Source organism: Hyperolius riggenbachi, chromosome 1, assembly GCF_040937935.1.
Source record: "Hyperolius riggenbachi isolate aHypRig1 chromosome 1, aHypRig1.pri, whole genome shotgun sequence".
In the NCBI taxonomy this organism is placed as follows: Eukaryota; Metazoa; Chordata; class Amphibia; order Anura; family Hyperoliidae; genus Hyperolius; species Hyperolius riggenbachi.
The window spans coordinates 558,176,833-558,198,269 of NC_090646.1; the positions used below are offsets into that span (position 1 = coordinate 558,176,833).

At 44.1% G+C, this 21,437-nt stretch overlaps 1 protein-coding gene across 9 annotated transcripts in view; it reads right to left on the bottom strand.

The window, feature by feature from the left end:
• PPIP5K2 (diphosphoinositol pentakisphosphate kinase 2) overlaps window positions 1-21,437 on the bottom strand; it is a 150,739-nt gene that overhangs the window by 103,660 nt on the left and 25,642 nt on the right. For all 9 annotated transcript variants that reach the window (XM_068247465.1, XM_068247464.1, XM_068247462.1 and 6 more), the window contains exons 2-3: window positions 8,327-8,699; window positions 4,968-5,163 (exon numbers count right to left, since the gene is read on the bottom strand). In XM_068247465.1, the coding sequence (XP_068103566.1) occupies window positions 4,968-5,163; window positions 8,327-8,485 (355 nt within the window). In that variant the 5' untranslated portion in view covers window positions 8,486-8,699. The remainder of the gene's footprint in view (window positions 1-4,967; window positions 5,164-8,326; window positions 8,700-21,437) is intronic.

Below are 21,437 nucleotides of genomic sequence, written 5' to 3' on the forward strand. Positions count from 1 at the left end.
CATAAGAAAGTATACATGCACCCACCCATGAAATACCTCCCACCCCCCATAAACTGCCATGTTTAGCTCCTTTTAGACAATACCAGTTGCCTGGCAGTCCTGCCGATCTTTCTGGTCGGTAGAGTTTAAATCACACACCTGAAACGAGCATGCAGCTATTCTTGTCAGATTTGTCATAGACATCTGATCTGTTCGATTGTTCAGGATATATGGCTTAAATGTATTAAAAGGCACAAAATCAGCAGGACAGCCAGTTAGCCTTCAGAAGACATTAAGGTTCTGTTCAGAAGAAAAGGTTGTTTTTTTTTTGGCCATTTGTATTTGGTGGGGGTGGCAGAGAGGTAGATCATGGGAAGAAAGCCGGGTTTAAAAAAAAAAAAAAAAAAAAAAAACAAAAGGAGAGACAGGGAGAATTTGTGTGCCAAGCAGACGTGGTAGCTTTGTCAATATTTTTTTTTGCTTTTGCAGTACAGTAGGGATCCATATCCAGAACAAGAATGCAGCCAGCGAAGTCACATCATTTATCAGCATACTTGTTCTGGGTCAGCGTCTCCAGATAATTAGAGGCAAGTAGCTTTTTTTTTTTTTTTTTACTATTGGCACGCTTCATATTGCTCACATCACAGGTGTCCTTGAAAGCCAATTCTGCTGTAAGAAAGCCAATTAGGCTTAGCTACCTTGGTTAAAAAAAAAAAAAAATCACATGAAAAATCACTTCATTATTAAAACAGCAGGCAGCTTCTACCTAGCTTAAGTACCAATCCGTCTAGTCCCTCACAACCTTATATTAAATCCAAACTTGAAGACCTCCACTGACCCAGCACAATATCATGCCATGGGTTTTATGCTGGATACACACCATGCGTTTTCGCGTTCGATGCGGCCGTCGATTCGCGTCGATTCGATTATTTCCGACATGTCCGATTCAAGCTTCGATGGATCGTTAGGTCGATTTGCCATACTTTTCATGGCATTCGACCTAAAAATCATCGAAATTAGTTCAGAAATGTTCGGAAATAATTGAATCGACGGCCGCATCGAACGCGAAAACGCATGGTGTGTATCCAGCATTATACACTTTTAGGAGCATCCTTAAAACTCACCTCTTCAGGTAAGCATATACATACCCAGATTTATGTTAAGTAGACATTATAATGCATAGTTTGAATTTCACAATGTCTTGGAAGACTATAGCTCTATATAAGTCTATAAAAATAATAAAATGTATGTCCCGGAAGAGATATGGTAACAGTCTGGCTGATTATTCAGAAGAGATTCCACTTTACAGGCAGTATGTACATGTAAAACAGCACTGCCCTTGTTGCAGCCAGTAGATTGCACACCTTCCCTATATTTCACTGCATATCCTGTATAAGCTGCAGAAGTAAGTGGTTAAAGGACAACTGAAGTAGCATGCCTCTGTGTCCCTGTGACACTCCGTCTCCCTGCATCGCGCTGTCACCACCTAAAATTAGTGATAAGCTACTTGATGGCAATTTCGAGGAAAAGGGGCGTCCCTTGCAGGAGAAGCACTCTTGAAAAATGACCACTCTGGCGTTAGGAAGGAGCTCTAATCGGCCAGCTCGGCCTCGGTCTCATCCCTTCTACACTCTGGTAAGCCGTTAACGCCCCTCCCTGCTCTGTGTTGAAACACACAGAGCCAAAGTTACAGCGTCGTAACCTGGGGCTCATGGCCATGTGTTTTTTTTTTAAATTTTTTGTAACCTAATGTCAGCAATTGCGAGATGTAGGAGTGGCGTTAATCGACGCTACCTGATCCGGGTAGCCCCTGTATCAGGAAGCTTGTTTATTTTATTTTTTTTTCTTAAAGGGATACTTAACCCTGCAATAAAAACAGTTTTACTCACCTGGGGCTTCTACCAGCCCCCTGCAGCCGTCATGTGCCCTCGTAGCCACTCATGGATCCTCCAGTCCCTCACCGCCAGCTCGGTTCACCAACAGGCCTGGCCACGCGTAGTCTTCTTCATGTTCCCGTCCGCAATAGCATCCTGCGCAGGCAGACAGGAGCGCAAAGGAGACGACGCATGGCCAGGCCTGCACAGGCAGCCTCTCGGTTCAAAATGAAACTAGCTGGCGGCGGGGGACAGGAGGATCTGCTAGTGACTACGACGGCTCAGGACAGCTGCAGGGGGCTGGTAGAAGCCCCAGGTGAGTAAAACTGCCTTTTTTTATTGCAGACTTAAGCATCCCTTTAAATCAAAAATGACCATCCTGGGTTTACTTTAAAGGGACACTTAAGTAAAAAATAAATAAATAATATAATAAGTTTTACTCACCTGGGGCTTCCAATAGCCCCCTGCAGCTGTCCGGTGCCCTCGCCATCTCCCTCCGATCCTCCTGGCCCCGCCGGCAGCCACTTCCTGTTTCGGTGACTGGAGCTGACAGGCTGGGGACGCGAGTGATTCTTCGCGTTCCTGGCCACAATAGCGCCATCTATGCTGCTATAGCATATATCATATACCATATAGCAGCATAGAGGGTGCTAATGTGTCTGGGAACGCGAAGAATCACTCGCGTCCCCAGCCTGTCAGCTCCTGTCACTGAAACAGGAAGTGGCTGCCGGCGGGGCCAGGAGGATCGGAGGGAGACGGCAAGGGCACCGGACAGCTGCAGGGGGCTATTGGAAGCCCTAGGTGAGTAAAACTCATTTTTTTTGTTTGACTTAAGTGTCCCTTTAAGCAAAACCAGTTGCCTGGCTGCCCCGCTGATCCTCAGCCTCGATTACTTTTATGCAGGGAATACACCTCAAGTTTTTTCAGCAGCTAGATGGTTCGATAGATAATTTCCAACATGTCTGATCTCATTTTCAATCGTTTTTCTGCTCGACTGAAAAATCTCATGTATTCCCAGTATCAGCCATAGACCCTGAACAAGCATGCAGCAGATCAGAGGTTTCTGACATTGTCAGATCTGAAAGGATTAGCTACACGCTTGTTTCTGGTGTGATTCAGACACTACTGCAGCCAGATAGATCAGAAGGTCTGCCAAATATTTGAAGGGAAAGAAATATTGCAGCCTCCATATCACTCACTTTAGTTGTCCTTTAAGGTGTTAGAGAATTGTTGTTAGGGTTTATATTGTGATAACTCTGGTTGTATGAAACCGCAAGTTCTTGCACTTCCTGCCCATTCTGAATGTCTCCTATTGATTCTGTGACCTGGCCGGCCAATGAGAGGCCAGGATATTCCCATCCTCAGTGAAATATCAGCCATGGTTGGTGGTTGATCAAGCAGTTTTCATGGTGGATGGGGCTTTCAGATGAGCCATTATGCAGTAAAGATGGGAGGCAGCACTGGCAATTTGAGCACTGATTTGTACATACTGTAGTTGTGGACAAAGAGTACATAGAGTAGTGATCAGACCTGATGAGCAGATAAGACATAACATATCTTAGTGCACACCAAAACAGTTAGCAGATACGCAATATGCTAGCGGTTTTGGGAGCGGATTTCAGAGCGATTCTAGGTATGTTTAGAGAGGTTTTCTAAACATGCCTAGCGGTTTTGGGTGCGTGTTTGTGTAGCAGATCACACATATTGTTACAGCAAAAGCTGTTACTGAACAGCTTCTGTAACAAAAACGACTGGAAAACCGCTCTAAAGTGGCGTTTTTCAGAGCGGTTTGCGTTTTTCCTATCCTTTACATTGAGGCAGAAACGCTTCTGCAAACCGCAAACTAGCAGCAGGAGGCACATTGGCGGTTTGCTACAAACCTCAAACCGCTGGTGTGCACCATCCCATTGAAATACATTAGCCAAGCGTATTTACACGCAGATGCGGCCGGCGGATCGCTCCTAAAACCGCTCAGTGTGCACTCGGCCTTACATTCATTATTTTTCCTCTCTTAATAGCACATAACCGATATGCAATTAGCAACTTGGGGATAATTCACTAGATTTATAAATTCATGTATTCTTGAAGTAAAGATCACACTTTCCTTTGAGAACTGAAAGCTAGGCATTTAACCCACATAAAAACACCCCACGGTGAAGATTTTAAGCACGAACATGACCAGTCGTTACAATACTGACCACTGAGGGCTCTTTCACACTAGAGCCCGTTTCCTGAGTTTTGACGCAAAGGTAACCGAGGTAAAATGAGAGCCCATAGACTTATCTCACCTTTCACACCCGACGCTGCATTTTGGTGCGTTGCGGTTCGACACACCCGGGAGCTTTAATCGTCGGGAGCCGACGTTTTCCCATCAGGTGAATTAATAGCTACCACCGCTGATTGCGTTGCACTGCAGCATCCTGACACGCCGCAGGGTATATAACAGGTGCAAGTCATCGGCTCCGGCACGCGTTCCTGATGTGAAAGAGCCCCGAGTAAATACATCATTTGCTCACTGTCCAGCTGTCAGCAGGAGACCACAGCCATAACATGCTAAGCATAAGCCAACAACCATGGTGACAGATTAGCTTTCCACCTTGCAAATCTTACTGTACCAATTCTATGAAAAGTTTACTGAAAAGCTTTGTGAACATCTGTTGCCACAGCAACCCAACGCCACCTCCAGTTCATTCACTAAAACAAACAAATGTGATTGGAAGCTGCAAGCAGTTGATTTTGTGATTTCCTTTAGACACTATATCAACAATACCCTACTTCCGTCCATACATCTCTCCCATCTGCAACACAGCAGTGCCATCCTACATACACTCTTATGAATACTGCACAGAAACAGTGACGTCACTGGAATTAAGAGGTCCAGACGTTTGAAAGTCATTCCAATTAGGCGCTGGGATTGAGTCAGTGTGTGGGCAGCACATCTCATGCTGGGATTAACAAGTGTGATAACTGCAGACATTTACCTGGCCTGAGCAGACAGCTCACCAGACAGGATTAACATATAAATTGCTGCTATTTCTGTCCATGCTGAGTCTGACAGTGCCAGTAATGCCTGCATCACAATGGCAGGAGGGAGATCAGGCCATAGAGCTTTACCTTTGGAGTGGAAGGAAATGAGGCAGTCACATAGTGGCCAGTTTTCCACACATTCGTTTAGAATGACTTCTTCATCAATTATAACCACGGTGATGTATTTGAACAGTGAGAGGCGCTCCAATATTTCTTTCATGGGTTTGGATCTGGACTTTTTAGCCATGGCACAGATTCCCACCACAATCTGTCTCTCTGGGGGCTGCAAAGCCAGGAAACAAAAAGTTAATAATGGGCGGATTAAGCATTTTTTAATACTGAAACAACAGATCACCAAATCACGAATCTGCCAGTTTAAAATGAACCACCAGTCTTGTGTGAAATTCCACTATCACACTACCGAAGATAGTACTGGTGAAACTAACAATATCACACTTTGCCAAAGAGCCCTGACCATTAACTTACATAAAACAGGTTCACATGGAGCCCTTTTCCCTTACTTGTGAGATGTCCCCTCTCTTATAAACAAGTAGGGAATTGCTTTGAAATAGAATATACATATATGTAACAGTGTGTTGAGCTTTGTAGGCATACAGCAATCATGCCATCAGCTGGCTAAAATACATATAGCTAGGGTCTTTGATGATATTCCCCCCTCCCCCATATAACTGTAATGGGGTGTAGCTATCTTGCATGTATTTGCCCAAAATAGAGCTTGAGGGCCTATGTTGCTCAGCCAAAAGGTGCTTAGCGACTCTTACAAATAAGAGTCACTAAGCACCTTCATGGAAGGTAGCTGGGTTAATTACAAAGTATCCGAAAGGTGCAAAGCTGAGACAGATTGCAAGACAAATAAGGTGCCACTCAACGATCGTTTCGCCCCATAATCGGAGCGTCGTCAGGAGTATGTATAGTGCACAAAGTATTTACAATATCAACCCTCCACCAACCAACAAAGATTCCCTCAGCAGCAAGCCCAAGTCAGTGCTCTGACTTGGGCTTATATTCTATTTCAAAGCAATTCCCTAATTGTTTATAAGAGAGGGGACATTGAGCTCTCACAAGTAAGGGAAAAGGGCTCCATGTGAACCTGTTTTATAAAATTCCACTATCCCTGTAAATATGCTACACACATGTAAAAGTGATAGACAAATGTCTTTCAATGCAATATAATTAATTATTTCCATATAAGTTTGCTGCCAACCACGAACGTGCAAAACTAAGTGCAAGGTCAATTTGCATTACTTTTCTGGTCTGGAATTGGTACTTTTTGCACTAGATAATAATTTGACATAATACCATTGATTAATGCATAAGTGTTTTATTCTTCAATACGGGTTTCAAAAATAAAATTGTCAATTGTTTCAGTGCCCTACATCGAATACTGCAGACATACAAGCAATACATCTTTGTGCACAGTACTTAAATATGACAAAATGAGGACCACCCATGGTAATTGAGGGACCTACCCCCTAATGAATATGCTTAAAGGGACACTTAAGTCAAACAAAAAAAATGAGTTTTACTCACCTGGGGCTTCCAATAGCCCCCTGCAGCTGTCCGTTGCCCTCGCCGTCTCCCTCCGATCCTCCTGGCCCCGCCGGCAGCCACTTCCTGTTTCGGTGACAGGAGCTGACAGACTGGGGACGCGAGTGATTCTTCGCGTTCCCGGCCACAATAGCGCCATCTAAGCTGCTATAGCATATATCATATACCATATAGCAGCATAGAGGGTGCTAATGTGTCTGGGAACGCGAAGAATCACTCGTGTCCCCAGCCTGTCAGCTCCTGTCACCGAAACAGGAAGTGGCTGCCGGCGGGGCCAGGAGGATCAGAGGGAGACGGCAAGGGTACCGAACAGCTGCAGGGGGCTATCGGAAGCCCTAGGTGAGTAAAACTCTTTTTTGTTTGACTTAAGTGTCCCTTTAAGCAAACAAACTGTAGTGCATTATTACTAAACTATACTGTACAAAATCTGCCCCCTCCTGGGTCATAAAAGCCTGAGGTCACTAGCTCTGCTGGTGCCCATGCCAATCAACACACTCTGTATTGCCTGCAAGAGTATGAAATCACATACTCAATGGCGGGGTGTTATGGCAGCCCAATTTGCATCTCTTACATGCCACATGCATTCACAAAAGAGTGGAATAGGCATGATAAAAAAAATTCATGGACGCCAGCACAGCGTTCTTACCTGACCGGATATCACGTGAATGGTCCAAACAGACCTGTTACAGTAACACAATGCACAATATATGCTATCAGTGGGAAATGGAAGGAAAGGGGGAGTAAAAAGCAAAAGGAAAAGAGGGCACAGAGGAGGAAGGGGAAGGAGAAAAGGGGGTTACAAGGGATGCCTCAAAACCATGGGCAAGAGCAAGCATATGAGCTATGCTGGATTATACCAGAGAGCAACACAACATTGCATTATATCAACATATCTACAGTAATCGAAAGAGGTGCATAATCCAATAAGCACACCATCTCTCACTGAGAAAGCATGTGAAACAATTGTGTGCTAATCAACTCTGGACTTTTGAATGCCAAGCGGATCCGTCAAAACCAGTCTTATCAGCTGAACGACCGATCGTACACACGCCCCATTTGACGCCCAAATGACCGGTCATTTGGAAAAATCTGACGTGTGTAAGGAATACCCAGACAACTCATGGTGACCCAGAACCGCCTGGAGGATATAAAGAGCTTAAGGTGGCCATACACTTGTAGATTTGCAGCAGATTCGACCATCCGATAGATTTCTGTCAGATGTCGGTGAAGTCGAATTTGACAGGAATCTGATATGTGCCACACACTAGGAACAGATTTCCAATAGATTTCAGAATGGAAATCAATCTAAATGTATTATTGGAGCATTTGATCCAATGTACAGTAGTACATACTGGGCCATCGATCTGCTGCCAGCAGTAGATCGACCTAGATTTTCCATCCTGGCAGATAGACCAAATCAATCGAAAGTCGGCCGCAAAATCGATCAATTTGATAGAATAGATTTCCGACTCTACAGAATCGATCGATGGCTTAAATCAACCAGTGTATGGGCCTCTTTACTTCCACTAATAAGAGGCTGAAAGCCATAAAATGCACTTTTATGAACACACCACATATGGGAAAGGAGAGAAAAAGTAATCTCCAGCTGACCACTTAAACTGTTCGCTTATACATTTCAAAATCACATTTCCATTACAAGCAGAGCTGTGGGAAATGTTATGTATGCAGGTTTTATAGGATAACCTTGGCCTGCAACCTATGACCACCGCGCATAAATGCTGCATATTACTCACTAGACACTCAAACTGCATTAACTGATGCAGTGCAGAATACACTGACCAGCCTGAAGGTAGTAGTGATACAACATAGAATTCATAAATTAACAATATTGAGATAATTCATTGCATAATACGTACAGAGTCATATTCCTCATCATCGTCGTCGTCATCATCCTCATCAATGTGCTCATAGATATTGTCCACGTTCTCTGCTTTGCTTTGGTCCAGCACCTCATCGGATTCCTCACATCCCACAAAGAACCTAGGGATGTCTCCCTCTGTGGCGCTAACAGACATGGCGCTGACCTTCTCCCGACATCTGCATGTGCCCGACTGCTGTGATAAACGATGTTTAAACTCAGTGACGCAGCTGAGGAGAGACGGGGTAAATCAGCTTGTCAGAGCAGCGGGCTGTGCGGTGTCCATCTTTCCTGTAACAAAGTCTTCACACAGAAACATCACGAGCCGCTTCTCTCCTTTTTAGGCCATTGATGGTATTCTTATACCTTAACTGGAAACAAACAAAACATACAGATGTTTACCATTTACAGGTGGCAGACCAAAGAACTTTGTTTGGTTCATTACCATTATGATCAAGTGAATCATTTAAGACTTAAGAATGACAACACAAAAGTTGTTCTTTTACAAGCTAGCAGTGACTGCATGCAGGAATTGTATCAGTCATGTTCAATATTCAGAGTGATGCCAGGAACATACGCAGAACACATTTATTATACAGTGCTATTCAATTATGCAGTATCCACAAAGCACAAACCCCGCCAACTTCAGTCCACACTTATCTAATACACCCACAAAATTCACACAGACTCACTCTCACTCTAGAGCCAATAATAGTTTGAAAATTAAAAACATTACAATAATGGTTTGTGCAGACAGCAGACAGAGGCTGGGAACAATCCCAAATAGGTCTATCTTCTGTGACCATCAGTGCACAAGCAACTAGCCACTTAATTTTGGCCAACTGCTTTGTACTTGAGCACAGGGTAGAATCTTCTGCCTGTCCTCCTCATACACTTTCCATACGATGGTACAGGCACTCAAATACCATTGACACACATGAACAGGGCTGTGGGGTCGGTCCAAAAACCCTCTGACTCCTCAGTTTATTATTCCTCCGACTCCTAATTTGCATACACCAATCTTGTTGATTGAAAGTGTTTAACATAAAAGGCATTTCGTAGCTGACAAAGCTTAGGAATGTTAAAGCTTTATTAAGATGGTATCTTTTTGGCAACAAAAAACTCCTGGCCAGGAGGCCGACACTATCGTCTCGGCCATCTCAGCTTGTCATTGCCTCCATGAATGCCCCATCATGTCATCTGTATAAGATTCACTGGAGCCCCATATCAGCCGGGTTACAGTGTGTAGCCCTGCCACCTTGCAGAAAAAGGACTCTACCTCTTCTGTATCTGATATAAAAAAAAGGCCAGGACCATTTTCTGCATGCTCTATTTTCAGTGAATCTTATTAAATAGACAATGTGTTAGGACAGTAACTTAAGTATTAGCGTAGCTCAGTTGTTTTTATGTACACCAGAGATGCAATTCAACTAAACTTAGGATATTGCTGTAGAGTAGCTGTTAAATAGAAATAGAAACTAGTCCTTGGTAAGATTGACGCACAAATGTAGCACTAACCAAACAATTACATTTTTATTTGTGCTTATTGCAAGGGGTGGGGGGACATGCCACCTGCAGTGCTAAGAGGTGGCACAAACATTCATGGAGGCAAGAATTACAGGGGAGGAGTCATGCAACATGATCCCTCCCATGTAATTGTCCACAATGCTGCACTTCACTAAAGCAGACCTGAACTTCCTCTCTACTCTAAAAGATAAGCAACAGCTTATAGAGCTCCTACAAAGATGCAGTGTAGCTAGTTCTTGGCTGGGAGCACTAAAAGGGTAACCTCCTGTGTTTACACATTAGCTCAGAACTCGGCAGACAATTGACAGCTCAAATTACACTCGCTCACTACTTGATGAGAAGGCAGAATTAGACATGCTGTTCTCCATAAACACACACAGGGTGGATTTCTCTGCATTTTCCCTTCTCTTTTCTTCAAGAGTTCAGGACCTCTTTAAAAAAGGTAGGAGAGTGGAGACAGGAGGAAGGAACATCGGAGTGGAGGTGCTACACAGCACTGCATCTGTCTTTTATTATTGTCTCCCAGACTACACACACCATCCTACAGCTACTTGTATGCACACGGCAAGTAGCATTCCGCCTGTCTAGCAGAAAGATCCATTTGATTTTGTTTTCCATTTCACCAGCATGTTTTCAGAGTGAAAGGCAAGTGGAATGGCATGGATGATACCGGCAGCTTCTCTAGATCTACTATAGCCTAGCCGCCTAATAGCGCACATACACACACCCGCACACAAAGTGTACCTAGTACTATAATCTTTACCAGACATCCTAAGGTTACAAGCACTTTTTTGTCAGTACTTCACTGACTAAATTCGATGCTTTGACTTCTGGCCTGCTCTTTCCTATGGTAAATCAGCCAATAAGCTGCAATACTCTGACTGGTTTGTGGGTGGCAGGAAGGGGGCTGGGCCCAGATCCAAGTCAGAGGTCAATGATTCCATGCAGTTTAGGCCCAAGATTTATAAAGGCTTCGGCTCCCAATCACAGAGGAGAGGATTTATAGTATAATAAAAAGTAGCTGTGAAGCCCTGAAGCAAAGTCAGTTTACCATCAAAACACCATCTGATAGCTGTCAAATGTGTGACAAAAACAGCTTTTCAGCGGTTTCCTTTGTTTAGGAGACATGGCACACACTACTTTTACAAAACGGACCACAGTGATGAGATGCAGCTAAATATATTAAAATTAGGACTTTTTTCAGTGTTCCAAATTATAAGCACCAGTTCATATGGGGTTTTTAAATATCACTCCGCTGTTATAGCTGTTTCACAATAGAGCGTAATGCTTGTGATATGAGGCCATTTACAGGTTATTTCAGTACACGGGAGAATTTCACAGTAATAGTAAACACAAGTGTTGTAATGGCAAACAACCATGGGAGTTCAGGTAAAAACCAGGTCATTTACCAGGGGTCACTCACTGCCATCTATGGTATCTAGGGCTGAAGCTGAAAACCATTGTGTGGCTGTGATAGCTCATCCAAGGCACAGCTTATGCCTAGTACACACTATGCAATTTACCGTCAGATTTCTGGTCAAATCAATATTTTCCGACAGGTCCACCCGGATTTCTGGTTAAAAAAAAAAAAAAAAAAATCTCAAATCAGATTTCAGAAATTATCAATTCGACCCGCAATCTGATATAAAAATTGCATGGAATCTACCAGGGAATAGATTCAAGAGCATTCATGAACAACCGCCACAGTCCACTGACCTGAACGTACTAAAATCCCTTCTACAGCTATTTCAGCTCTAGAAGCCTTTCCTGCATGTAAATGCATCCAATGAGTGTAGTTGATCACACTGCTATTGGTGAGCCGCACTTGTCACTGGTTAGATTTACATCAGGGTAGTGGAGTTGGTAATAAAAAAATAAAAAAAAAATAAAAAAAAAATTACCCGACTCCAACTCCAGGTACCCACAATTTCTTAGACTCCACAGCCCTGATTTACATACATATAATCTAGTCTTTTCATATGGATTACTAATAGCTAGAGTGATTCCAGTACACATTTGTAGCAAAAGTTCATTTAAAAACATTTAATTGAAGAAGTACTCTCTGTGGCATTCTTCTGCTCTTAAAGTGGATCCAAGATAAATTTTACTCATTGCCTAATGGTGTTCCTTTCATATAGTTTATAGGGCATTCCTCAAGCCAAATACATTTTTTTTTGTAATACTCTAATTCCCTATAAACTAAACAAGCCTCGCCCACAGCTTCTCCAGTGCCTTGGCGCTTTGAGACTCATGTAGCAAGGGCTTATGGGAGCTCAGTCTAGGCAGGAGGAGGAGGTGGTTAGAGGAGATTTCAGAAGCAGAGGGGAGGAGGAGGGGGAGTGAAGTTTTCACAGGCTGAGGGCTAGAGATGCAAAGCAGCTTGCCTGTGTGTAATGTGACAAACAGAACATGGCCACTCTCATTGTATCACAGTAATAAATAATCATAAACTGATGAAGCTGTTTGCAGCTAGAATTGCTGTGTAAACTATCTAAACTTTAGATAACATATATAGACAAGTTACTTGTTATAGTTGGTTTTTCATCTCGGATCCGCTTTAAAGTAATCTGAAACAAAGCTAGCACAAGGATTTATACTTACCTGGGGCTTCCACCAGACCCCTGTAATCTGTTAGCTCCCTCTGTGTCGGTCCGGTTACCTCCATTGTACCGATGTGTAGTTAGCAATCCAGGCGGATTGCAGGGCACTGCACATGCACGGTCCCAATTGTTAACAGGTAACCTGGGATCGTTCATCGTGTGCACAGTTAGTGTTATGCTGGGAATACACCATACTTTTTTTCAGCAGATAGATGGTTCGATACATAATTTCCAACATGGTCAATATTATTTTTGATCATTTTTTTCTGATCAATTTCTTATAGAAGTGAATGGAAATTGATAAGGAAATCGATTGAAAATAAGACTGGACAGTAAATCGACTGAAAAATCTCATCGTCTATTCCCAGCATTAATGAACTGCACATGCGCAAAACCCTCCTGCCCACAGGAACGCAATCAGGGGGTGCATGCAACTAGGACCACACATGTGCAGTAGGCCTGACCAACAGCGGCTCAATAGAGGGAACCGGGAGTATGGCAACGTAGCAGACGGACTACAGCAGGGGCTGGAGGAAGCACCGGGCACGTCCTTCTTGCAAAATCCTTGTGCTAGCTTTGCCTCAGGTACACTTTAAATCCTTTTTCTTAAAGGAAACCTGAGGTGAGAAGACATGGAGGCTGCCATATTTATTTCCTTTTAAACAACACTTATATGGCTGCAGTAGGGTCTGAATCACACTAGAAACAAGCATGCAGTCAGGCCAGAAAATCTAATCTGCGTACTTGTTCAGGGCATATGGCTATAAATATTAGAGGCAGAGGATCAGCAGGACAGCCTGGCAGTTTGCATTGTTTATATAGAAATAAATGTCAGCCTCCATATCCCTCTCACTTCAAATTCAATTTAATTATTTTCCCTTAATTTCCAAAACCAGCAAGGCTTGCATAGGCAGCACAACACAAGCTTGGCCTACATTTCCTTATGAAATCACGCTTCTACTTATTTATTACTGGGAATCATTTGTACGTCTGTTCCTATCTAATCCGTGTATCTTAATAAAACAGTGCGTCTAGATTGTTGTTGGCACACACATTTCTTTTCTGAACCTTAAGCCCCATCTACACGATACGATTATTTGTGTGATTCAATTACCATTCTATTTACCATCCGATTAAATACGACATATCGGATCGGGATTCGATTCAATTCGATTTGCTATTGTTTTGCAATGACAAATTGAATTGAATCTAATCAAATCCCGATCGGACATGTCGGATTTAATCGGATCGTAAATAGAATCGTAATCGAATCACACAAATAATCGTATCGTGTAGATGGGGCTTAACTTGTATAAATACAGCGCATGCTTCTTTCATACTTCCGAATGTATACTATGTAAGTATATAAAACACAAGGGAATCTGTAAAGGCCACAGATGTGCAGGATATCATGCCTTATTTAACCATAAACTCATACAAGTATTACAAATATTTGCCAAGTGACATTCAATTACAACAGTTTTACTTACACTAGGTTTCTAAAGACCATAGCAACAGCTGTTCTGACTTTTTTTTTTAAATGTATATTATGCGCATCACTTGCAATACAGCTCTGTGCACGGCTTGTTAAGACTTCTTGGATTACTTTGTATTATGTAGTTGGTGTTGCAAAACTTTCTTCCTGTGCCCTGTCAAATGCCGCTTGCCTGTGAGACATTCTCAGGTGTCAAACTCCTCCCCCATCCTTGTGAGCACAGAACTGACCCTGCCCACATCCTCTCTCAGCTCCACAGGTGTCAGCCCCCTCCAGTTGATTAAAGGTATTGTTTAAAGTGGATCCGAGATGAACTTTTACTCATTGCATAATGGTGTTCCTTTCCTATTGTTTATAGGGCATTCCTCAAGCCAAATACTTTTTTGTTTTTGTTTTAATGCTCTAATTCCCTATAAACTAAACAAGCCACGCCCACAGGTTTTCAGAGAGCCAAGGCACTTTCAGACAGTAGCAAGAGCTCATGGGAGCTCAGTCTGGGCAGGAGGAGGGGGAGGTATTACTAGCCAGAGATTTCAGAGGCAGAGGGGGAGGAGGGAGGATGAGGGGGGGATTAGTTTTCTTTGCTCAAGATGCAGATAAGCCTGCCTCTGTGTAATGTTTACAAACAACATGGCGGCTGTCATTGTATCACAGGAAGAAATATTCTTATTCTATTAAAGCTGCTTGCAGCTAGATTTACTGTGTAAACTATCTAAACTTTAGATAAGATATATAGACAAGTTACTTGTTATAGTTAGTTTTTCATCTCGGATCCGCTTTAAGGGCCCATTCACACCTGAGCGGGAATCGCGCGATTCCCGCTCAAGGCAAACCGCTAGCTGTTTTGTAAAAACCACCACACATTGTAGCAAATGGCAGTGTTCTCGTTAACCGCAAACGCTTTGCATGCAGCGGTTTGCCGGCGATTTGAGTTTAGCGATTGCGATAAGAATGAATAGCGCGCTAATCGTGGTGGCGTCAAAAGCGGCGCGTGTCCAGTGATTTTTCCGCGTTAATCGGGGGCAAATCACTCCCGCAAAACGCCGGTGGTAATCGCCGGTGTTTTGAGATTTTAGATGTGAACGGGGCCTTACTCTCTGCTAATGTGTGCAATAAAACAATTGGATTAGCTGCCTGAAATTACTGCAGGCCATGGAAGTAGGCTAATAAAACTTCTGCTAAACTTTTAAATAAAAAAAATAAATAAAAAAAGGGGGTAAAATGAAAGTTTTATTGAATGAACAAATTGTTGGCATGCATAATGTACTATTGAGATGCCCTGTGTGCGAAAAATGGTGCTCAGTTCACTTCAAGTATATCTACATGCATATTTACTTTTTACATCAGACAAGATTTATAAAAGCAGGACCCTGCTGCAATAGTTCAGAAGAATAGATATATGCAAATCCCCATGTCACATGCAACCAAAACAGCTGGGTCTATAACACACCCACAAAGTTGCATTTTACAGTCATTTGATCTAACATGGAGAGAGTTATTTTGACCATCATTCGTACAAGGTATGGATTTGTGCAGCGATACGGATTTAAGGCTCATACACACCTACCAACAATCCGTCCAACTATCTTCCAGACTGGTCTGTTGGAAGATAAGTTGGATGTGTACGGCTGGCAAACAACCAGATAACCAATTTATAAGTTGTTTGCCAGATCCAACCGGTAGATCAATCTCACCAACTATCAGGCAAGTTGGAATGTGTGTAAAAGTCTTTTGAATAACTTTGTTGTTTTTGAATGCAGACATGTTGTGAAGTTTGTCATTTAGCTTTCACGCATAGTATTTAAAGTGTACCAGAGATCAGGCTATCTAAAGATTTGTTATTTACCTGGGGCTTCCTCCCGCCCCATGGGAGGACGGCGAGGGACTCGCACGCGTTTATAGGACGGGAGGAAGCCCAGGGTACCGTATATACTCGCAAGCAAGCCGAATTTTTGACCCCCCCCCCCCAAAAGTGGGCCAAAAGTTGGGGGGGGGGGGGGGGGTCGGCTTGCTTGCGAGTGATGTGGTCTGTGGTCCCCTCCCCCGTTTCCTCCCCCCCCCACCATATCCACCCCCCCCCCCCCCACGGCCGCTGCTGCTATTAGCTTACCCGGTGGCTTCCTCTATTCCCCTCTCCGTCTCCTGCTCCCCGTGTAAATAATTCACAGCAGCTCACCCCACGGCGGCTGCTGTGTGATGAGGGAGGAAGCTGTAGGGAGAGCGGTTTCCATAGTAACAGCGATACACATCGCCGCTACAGGAAGCCGCTCTTTTGCATCCTCCCTCATCACACAGCAGCCGCCGTGGGGTGAGCTGCTGTGAATTATTTACACGGGGAGCAGGAGACGGAGAGGGGAATAGAGGAAGCCACCGGGTAAGCTAATAGCAGCGGCGGCCGAGCCGGGGGGGGGGGGGGGGGGTTGGTCCACCTACACATACTGGGCACTACCTATACTGAGCACTATACTGGCCCTACTGGGGCACTTTGCTGGCCCTACTGGGGCACTTTGCTGGCCCTACTGGGGCACTTTGCTGGCCCTACTGGGGCACTTTGCTGGCCCTACTGGGGCACTTTGCTGGCCCTACTGGGGCACTATACTGGCCCTACTGGGGCACTATACTGGCCGTACTGGGGCACTATACTGGCCGTACTGGGGCACTATACTGGCCGTACTGGGGCACTATACTGGCCGTACTGGGGCACTATACTGGCCGTACTGGGGCACTATACTGGCCGTACTGGGGCACTATACTGGCCGTACTGGGGCACTATACTAGCCGTACTGGGGCACTATACTAGCCGTACTGGGGCACTATACTAGCCGTACTGGGGCACTATACTAGCCGTACTGGGGCACTATACTAGCCGTACTGGGGCACTATACTAGCCGTACTGGGGCACTATACTAGCCGTACTGGGGCACTATACTAGCCGTACTGGGGCACTATACTAGCCGTACTGGGGCACTATACTAGCCGTACTGGGGCACTATACTAGCCGTACTGGGCACTAAACTAGCCGTACTGGGCACTAAACTAGCCGTACTGGGCACTATACTAGCCGTACTGGGCACTATACTAGCCGTACTGGGCACTATACTAGCTATACTGGGCACTTTACTAGCTATACTGAGGCACTACCTACCCATACTGGGCACTATGCTAGGTATACCGGGACACACTGGGCGGGGATCACACGGCCAGAATTTCCTACCCCCGACTTATAGGAGGGTCAATCATTTTTTCCAGTTTTTTCGGGTAAAAGTTGGGGAGGGGGGTCGGCTTATATGCGGGTCGGCTTGCTTGCGAATATATACGGTAAGTATCAAATCTTTAGATAGCCAGATCTCTGGTTTATTTTAACGGAGTTGGTTGTTGTGTGTATACGTACTTGTCATGTAAACAACTTGGTTGGTCATGTTATGTGGTTGGTTGAGCATTCAGTTGGATGTGTGTATGAGCCTTAAGTAATGAGGAACCGGAATTACCAAGATTTCTGAAGCAAATCTTAAGGTGCCACAAAATAAAAACACACCTTATTAAAACAGATGGTCATTGCAGGTCTGAACTTCCACAAGTCAAAAAAACAAATAAAAGTATTTGGTAAATCCTGCTTTGTGATAATTGTGAACATTGAAAGGTTCTATAACTTTCCGGCTATAATTGAAAAGGGAACATGGGACATGGATATAGGTGAGGTAATAAACAGTCGCATTCTTTGAATGACATTCATGCATCTGCAGCTCAAAGTAAAGAGGCACCAATCACATTTCTCTCTTCAATAAGCCCTGAATCAGACGGTGCATTTTTCCATTGAACAAAGAGGCTTTTATGAGGCGAGTAACAGAGTTTAACTGTAGGAAGTAGCTGCACATTTTACACAATCGCTGTAAATTTTCAGGACATTATAAAGACAGTTTATGCTGGCAAACAGCTTTTACATTCTCATTCTTAGAAAAGAGGTTTATTTCTTTTTTTTTTTTTTCATAGGTAGGGAGCACATTTTTCTGCCAAACATCTGTACTTTTATTTTGGATGGCCAGTAAAGGCTGAGTTTTGCTGGAAATAGAAGCAAAGGTCTACAGAGGTCAAATGACACAAACTGGTACTGTACGTGTTCAAGTTATGACACAGCTCAACTACACCCTTGCAGCATGTCACCTTATAAAGGGTAGGCCTGAACGATAAATCAAATTTAAACCAAAATCGCAATCACCAAGATCATGATTTCGGAATCGTCAAAACAGCAATTTCCGCACCAGAGAAATTTGAAGAAGCAGCTTTAAACTTCCCCCAAGTCCCGACGTGTGCGGCCCGCAGCATCGCCAGTGTTGGCCATACCTTCCGCACCAGTCCAACCATGTCAGTCCTCTCTCGTCGTCTGCCGGCTCTTGTGCACGGCATACGTCCTGGTTCCTGTAAGTCACAAGACATATAGGAAGTATGCCGTGCATTATAGCCTGGAGGAGGTGAAGTGGATAGACGCACAACGCTGGACTTGGCTGGAAGGCATGTCCAGCACTGCTGCAGCTTGGGTGACAGAGGGGGCACAGAGGCGGCACATAGACACAGAGCGGGCACAAAGAGACAAAAGGAGCACAAAGACACAAAGGGGGCAAGAGAGAGACCCAAAGGGGGTACAAAGAGATGGGGGGACAAAGGGGCAGATAGGGGGAACAAAGCTGGATTTGAAGGAAATCATGAAATGAAATTTAAGACAGAAATCGCTAAATTCAATTTTTTCCTAAAATCGTTCAGGCCTAATAAAGGGTGTGCACTTTATCAAAGCATTAGGTCTCTATTGAGTTATGGGCACCTACTGATCAATAGGCAGTGCCAGGGAAAGACAGTTGACAGATTCCTTTTCCCCTTTTATGTTTAAGAATACTATTACTGGTTTTATATTGTATAGCTGTCATTACTGCGAGTCAGGAAAACCAAAGCCAATTATAGACTATATGGGGTCGATTCATAAAAGGCAGTGCAGAAAAAAAAATCTGGTCGGGAAAATACTGCATTCGGTATTTTAGACTTAAAATGTAAACAAGTAAATGTGCCCATACACTGGCAGGTGGCCAGCAAATTCAATCATCATAGAGATCTAGCGCTGATCGAATCTGATCAGAGAGGGATCTAGTCAGCTGATCAGAGAGGGATCTAGTGTGGCCAGTGCAGTGCACACAGATCTCCAATCTGGGCTCCCCTGGCAGTGTTGGATAGGACATTTACCTCTATGGATGCCAGAGATGATCAATGAGATCCCGATAATTCCAGCTAGCATGCAAATTTAATGCAAACTACATGCAGCTTAAAGCGATCAAAATTGACAGGAAGTGCATGTGATTGGCTCATCTCATTTCTGCCAAACACACATTCCTAAATGGTTGCACTAGTTCCCAGTAATAAACATCTTGCTACTTTCCCTGCAGATTCTCGTAATAGACACTAGCTCCAGACACTTAAGTGTTTTTTGTTTATTTCTATGCTTCCCGGAGAAGAATGTGTTTACATCAGTAAAGTCAAATCAAGGTCAATAATGTGGCCTTTTTGCAACTTTTCACAAATTCCTGTGTGTACAAGCTCAGCATACCTTGAAAACAGCATCAAATCAGTCTTTGGCCTGGTGCACACCAAAAACCGCTAGCAGATCCGCAAAATGCTAGCAGATTTTGAAACGCTTTTTCTTATTTTTTCTGTAGCGTTTCAGCTAGCATTTTGCGGTTTTGTGAAGCGTTTTTGGTGTAGTAGATTTCATGTATTGTTACAGTAAAGCTGTTACTGAACAGCTACTGTAACAAAAAAACGCCTGGCAAACCGCTCTGAAGTGCCGTTTTTCAGAGCGGTTCGCGTTTTTCCTATACTTAACATTGAGGCAGAAACGCATCCGCAATCCAAAATCTGCAGCAGCCTGGGAGTATGCGTTTCTGCAAAACGCCTCCCGCTCTGGTGTGCACCAGCCCATTGAAATACATTACCAATCCGCACCCGCAAGCGGATCGCAAACAGCAGCCGAAACGCTCTGGTGTGCACTAGGCCTTTGTGAGGGGATCTCATCCACAGCTGCTTTATGCAAATGATTTCTTGAATTCAAGTACACTTAACTACCCGCGGACCGCCGCAGTATAAATCTACGGCGGGCAGGGGGCGCTGCGGTTCTGAACGGACATAAACTCTACGTCCCATTCACCGCGCGCCCCCTGCCCGTCCCCGCCATGTGCTGCCCTGCCGCCTCTATGACGGCAGAGCACTGTGAGCCGGGCAGGAGCAGTTTTCATTGGCTCCTGGCCCTGTCAGTCTTGTAAGCCATTCCCAGTGGCTTACGTTGAGTGACAGGGTCAGGAGCCAATGAAAGCGGCTCCTGACCGGCGCATAGCGACGGCAGAGAGAGCAGCCTGCGGCGGGGACAGAGCGACGTGACCGGCGGATTTTAGGGGTGATTCGTCGGGAAGCGGCGGTTTACTGGACCAGCACCCTCTGGTCCTTAAAGGGAACTTGTACTGAGTAAAAATATTTAAATAAACACATGAGGTAACTTCAAATGAACATTACATAGTTACCTTGCCATCAGTTCCTCTCAGAAGCTCACCCTTTTCTTCTGACAATAATCCCTTCCAGTTCTGACAATATTTTGTCAGATCTGAAATATATCAGTTGCTGTCAGTAAAATATCAGTTGCTGTCAGTTATAGCTGAGAGGAAAACTGATGTACCAGGTAATGTCCATGTTTCCCTATGGCTCAAGTGGGTGATGTTACAGTTTACCTGTGTGCTGACCAGAAAGCTGTTATGGGGTAATGGCCATTTTCAAAATGGAGGACGGAAAATTCCCTTGATCACAGTGGACAAACAGGACTCGGGAGAGGAGAAAGACACTGAGGAGGAGACTACATGGAAGGCAAGTATGACTTGTGTATGCTTATTTTGACTTAATTTTCAGTTCAGGTTTTCTTTAAAGAGTAACTGTCAGGCTGCAGAAGCTAATTTAAACCTCTATTCTCCTGTGTTAAACAGTTTAGAAGGAAGCTCAAAAGCCATTAGTGAAGATAAACATTTCAGTTACCTTTGATGTGTGCTTATCTTAAGTCTGTTATAGACCCATAAAGACGCAAGCCGCAGCTAAACTGCAAAGCATTCTGGGGCCCTCCCCTCGGCTGCTAATGAGACGGTACAGGAGCTTCTAATCAGTCCAGCGTGATAACACTGATAAATCTCGGGCAGACTACACTGCAGGAGTCAGCTATTGTTCCTAGCCACATGGCTCATTAATATTCACTGCACACCGTGTTGTTCAAGAACTAGCTTATCTGTGATCAGAAGCAGGCAGGACATGACGACACATTTGGCTTCACAAACATGGAGCCTGCCATGAGCTGTCAGGAGCATCTATCTCTGCATATACTATATACAAATTCTGTGAAATCCAAACGTGGACAGTGAAATGCATATGTAATGTAAGTACAGCCAATCTTTAGCTACTGATATATGTGT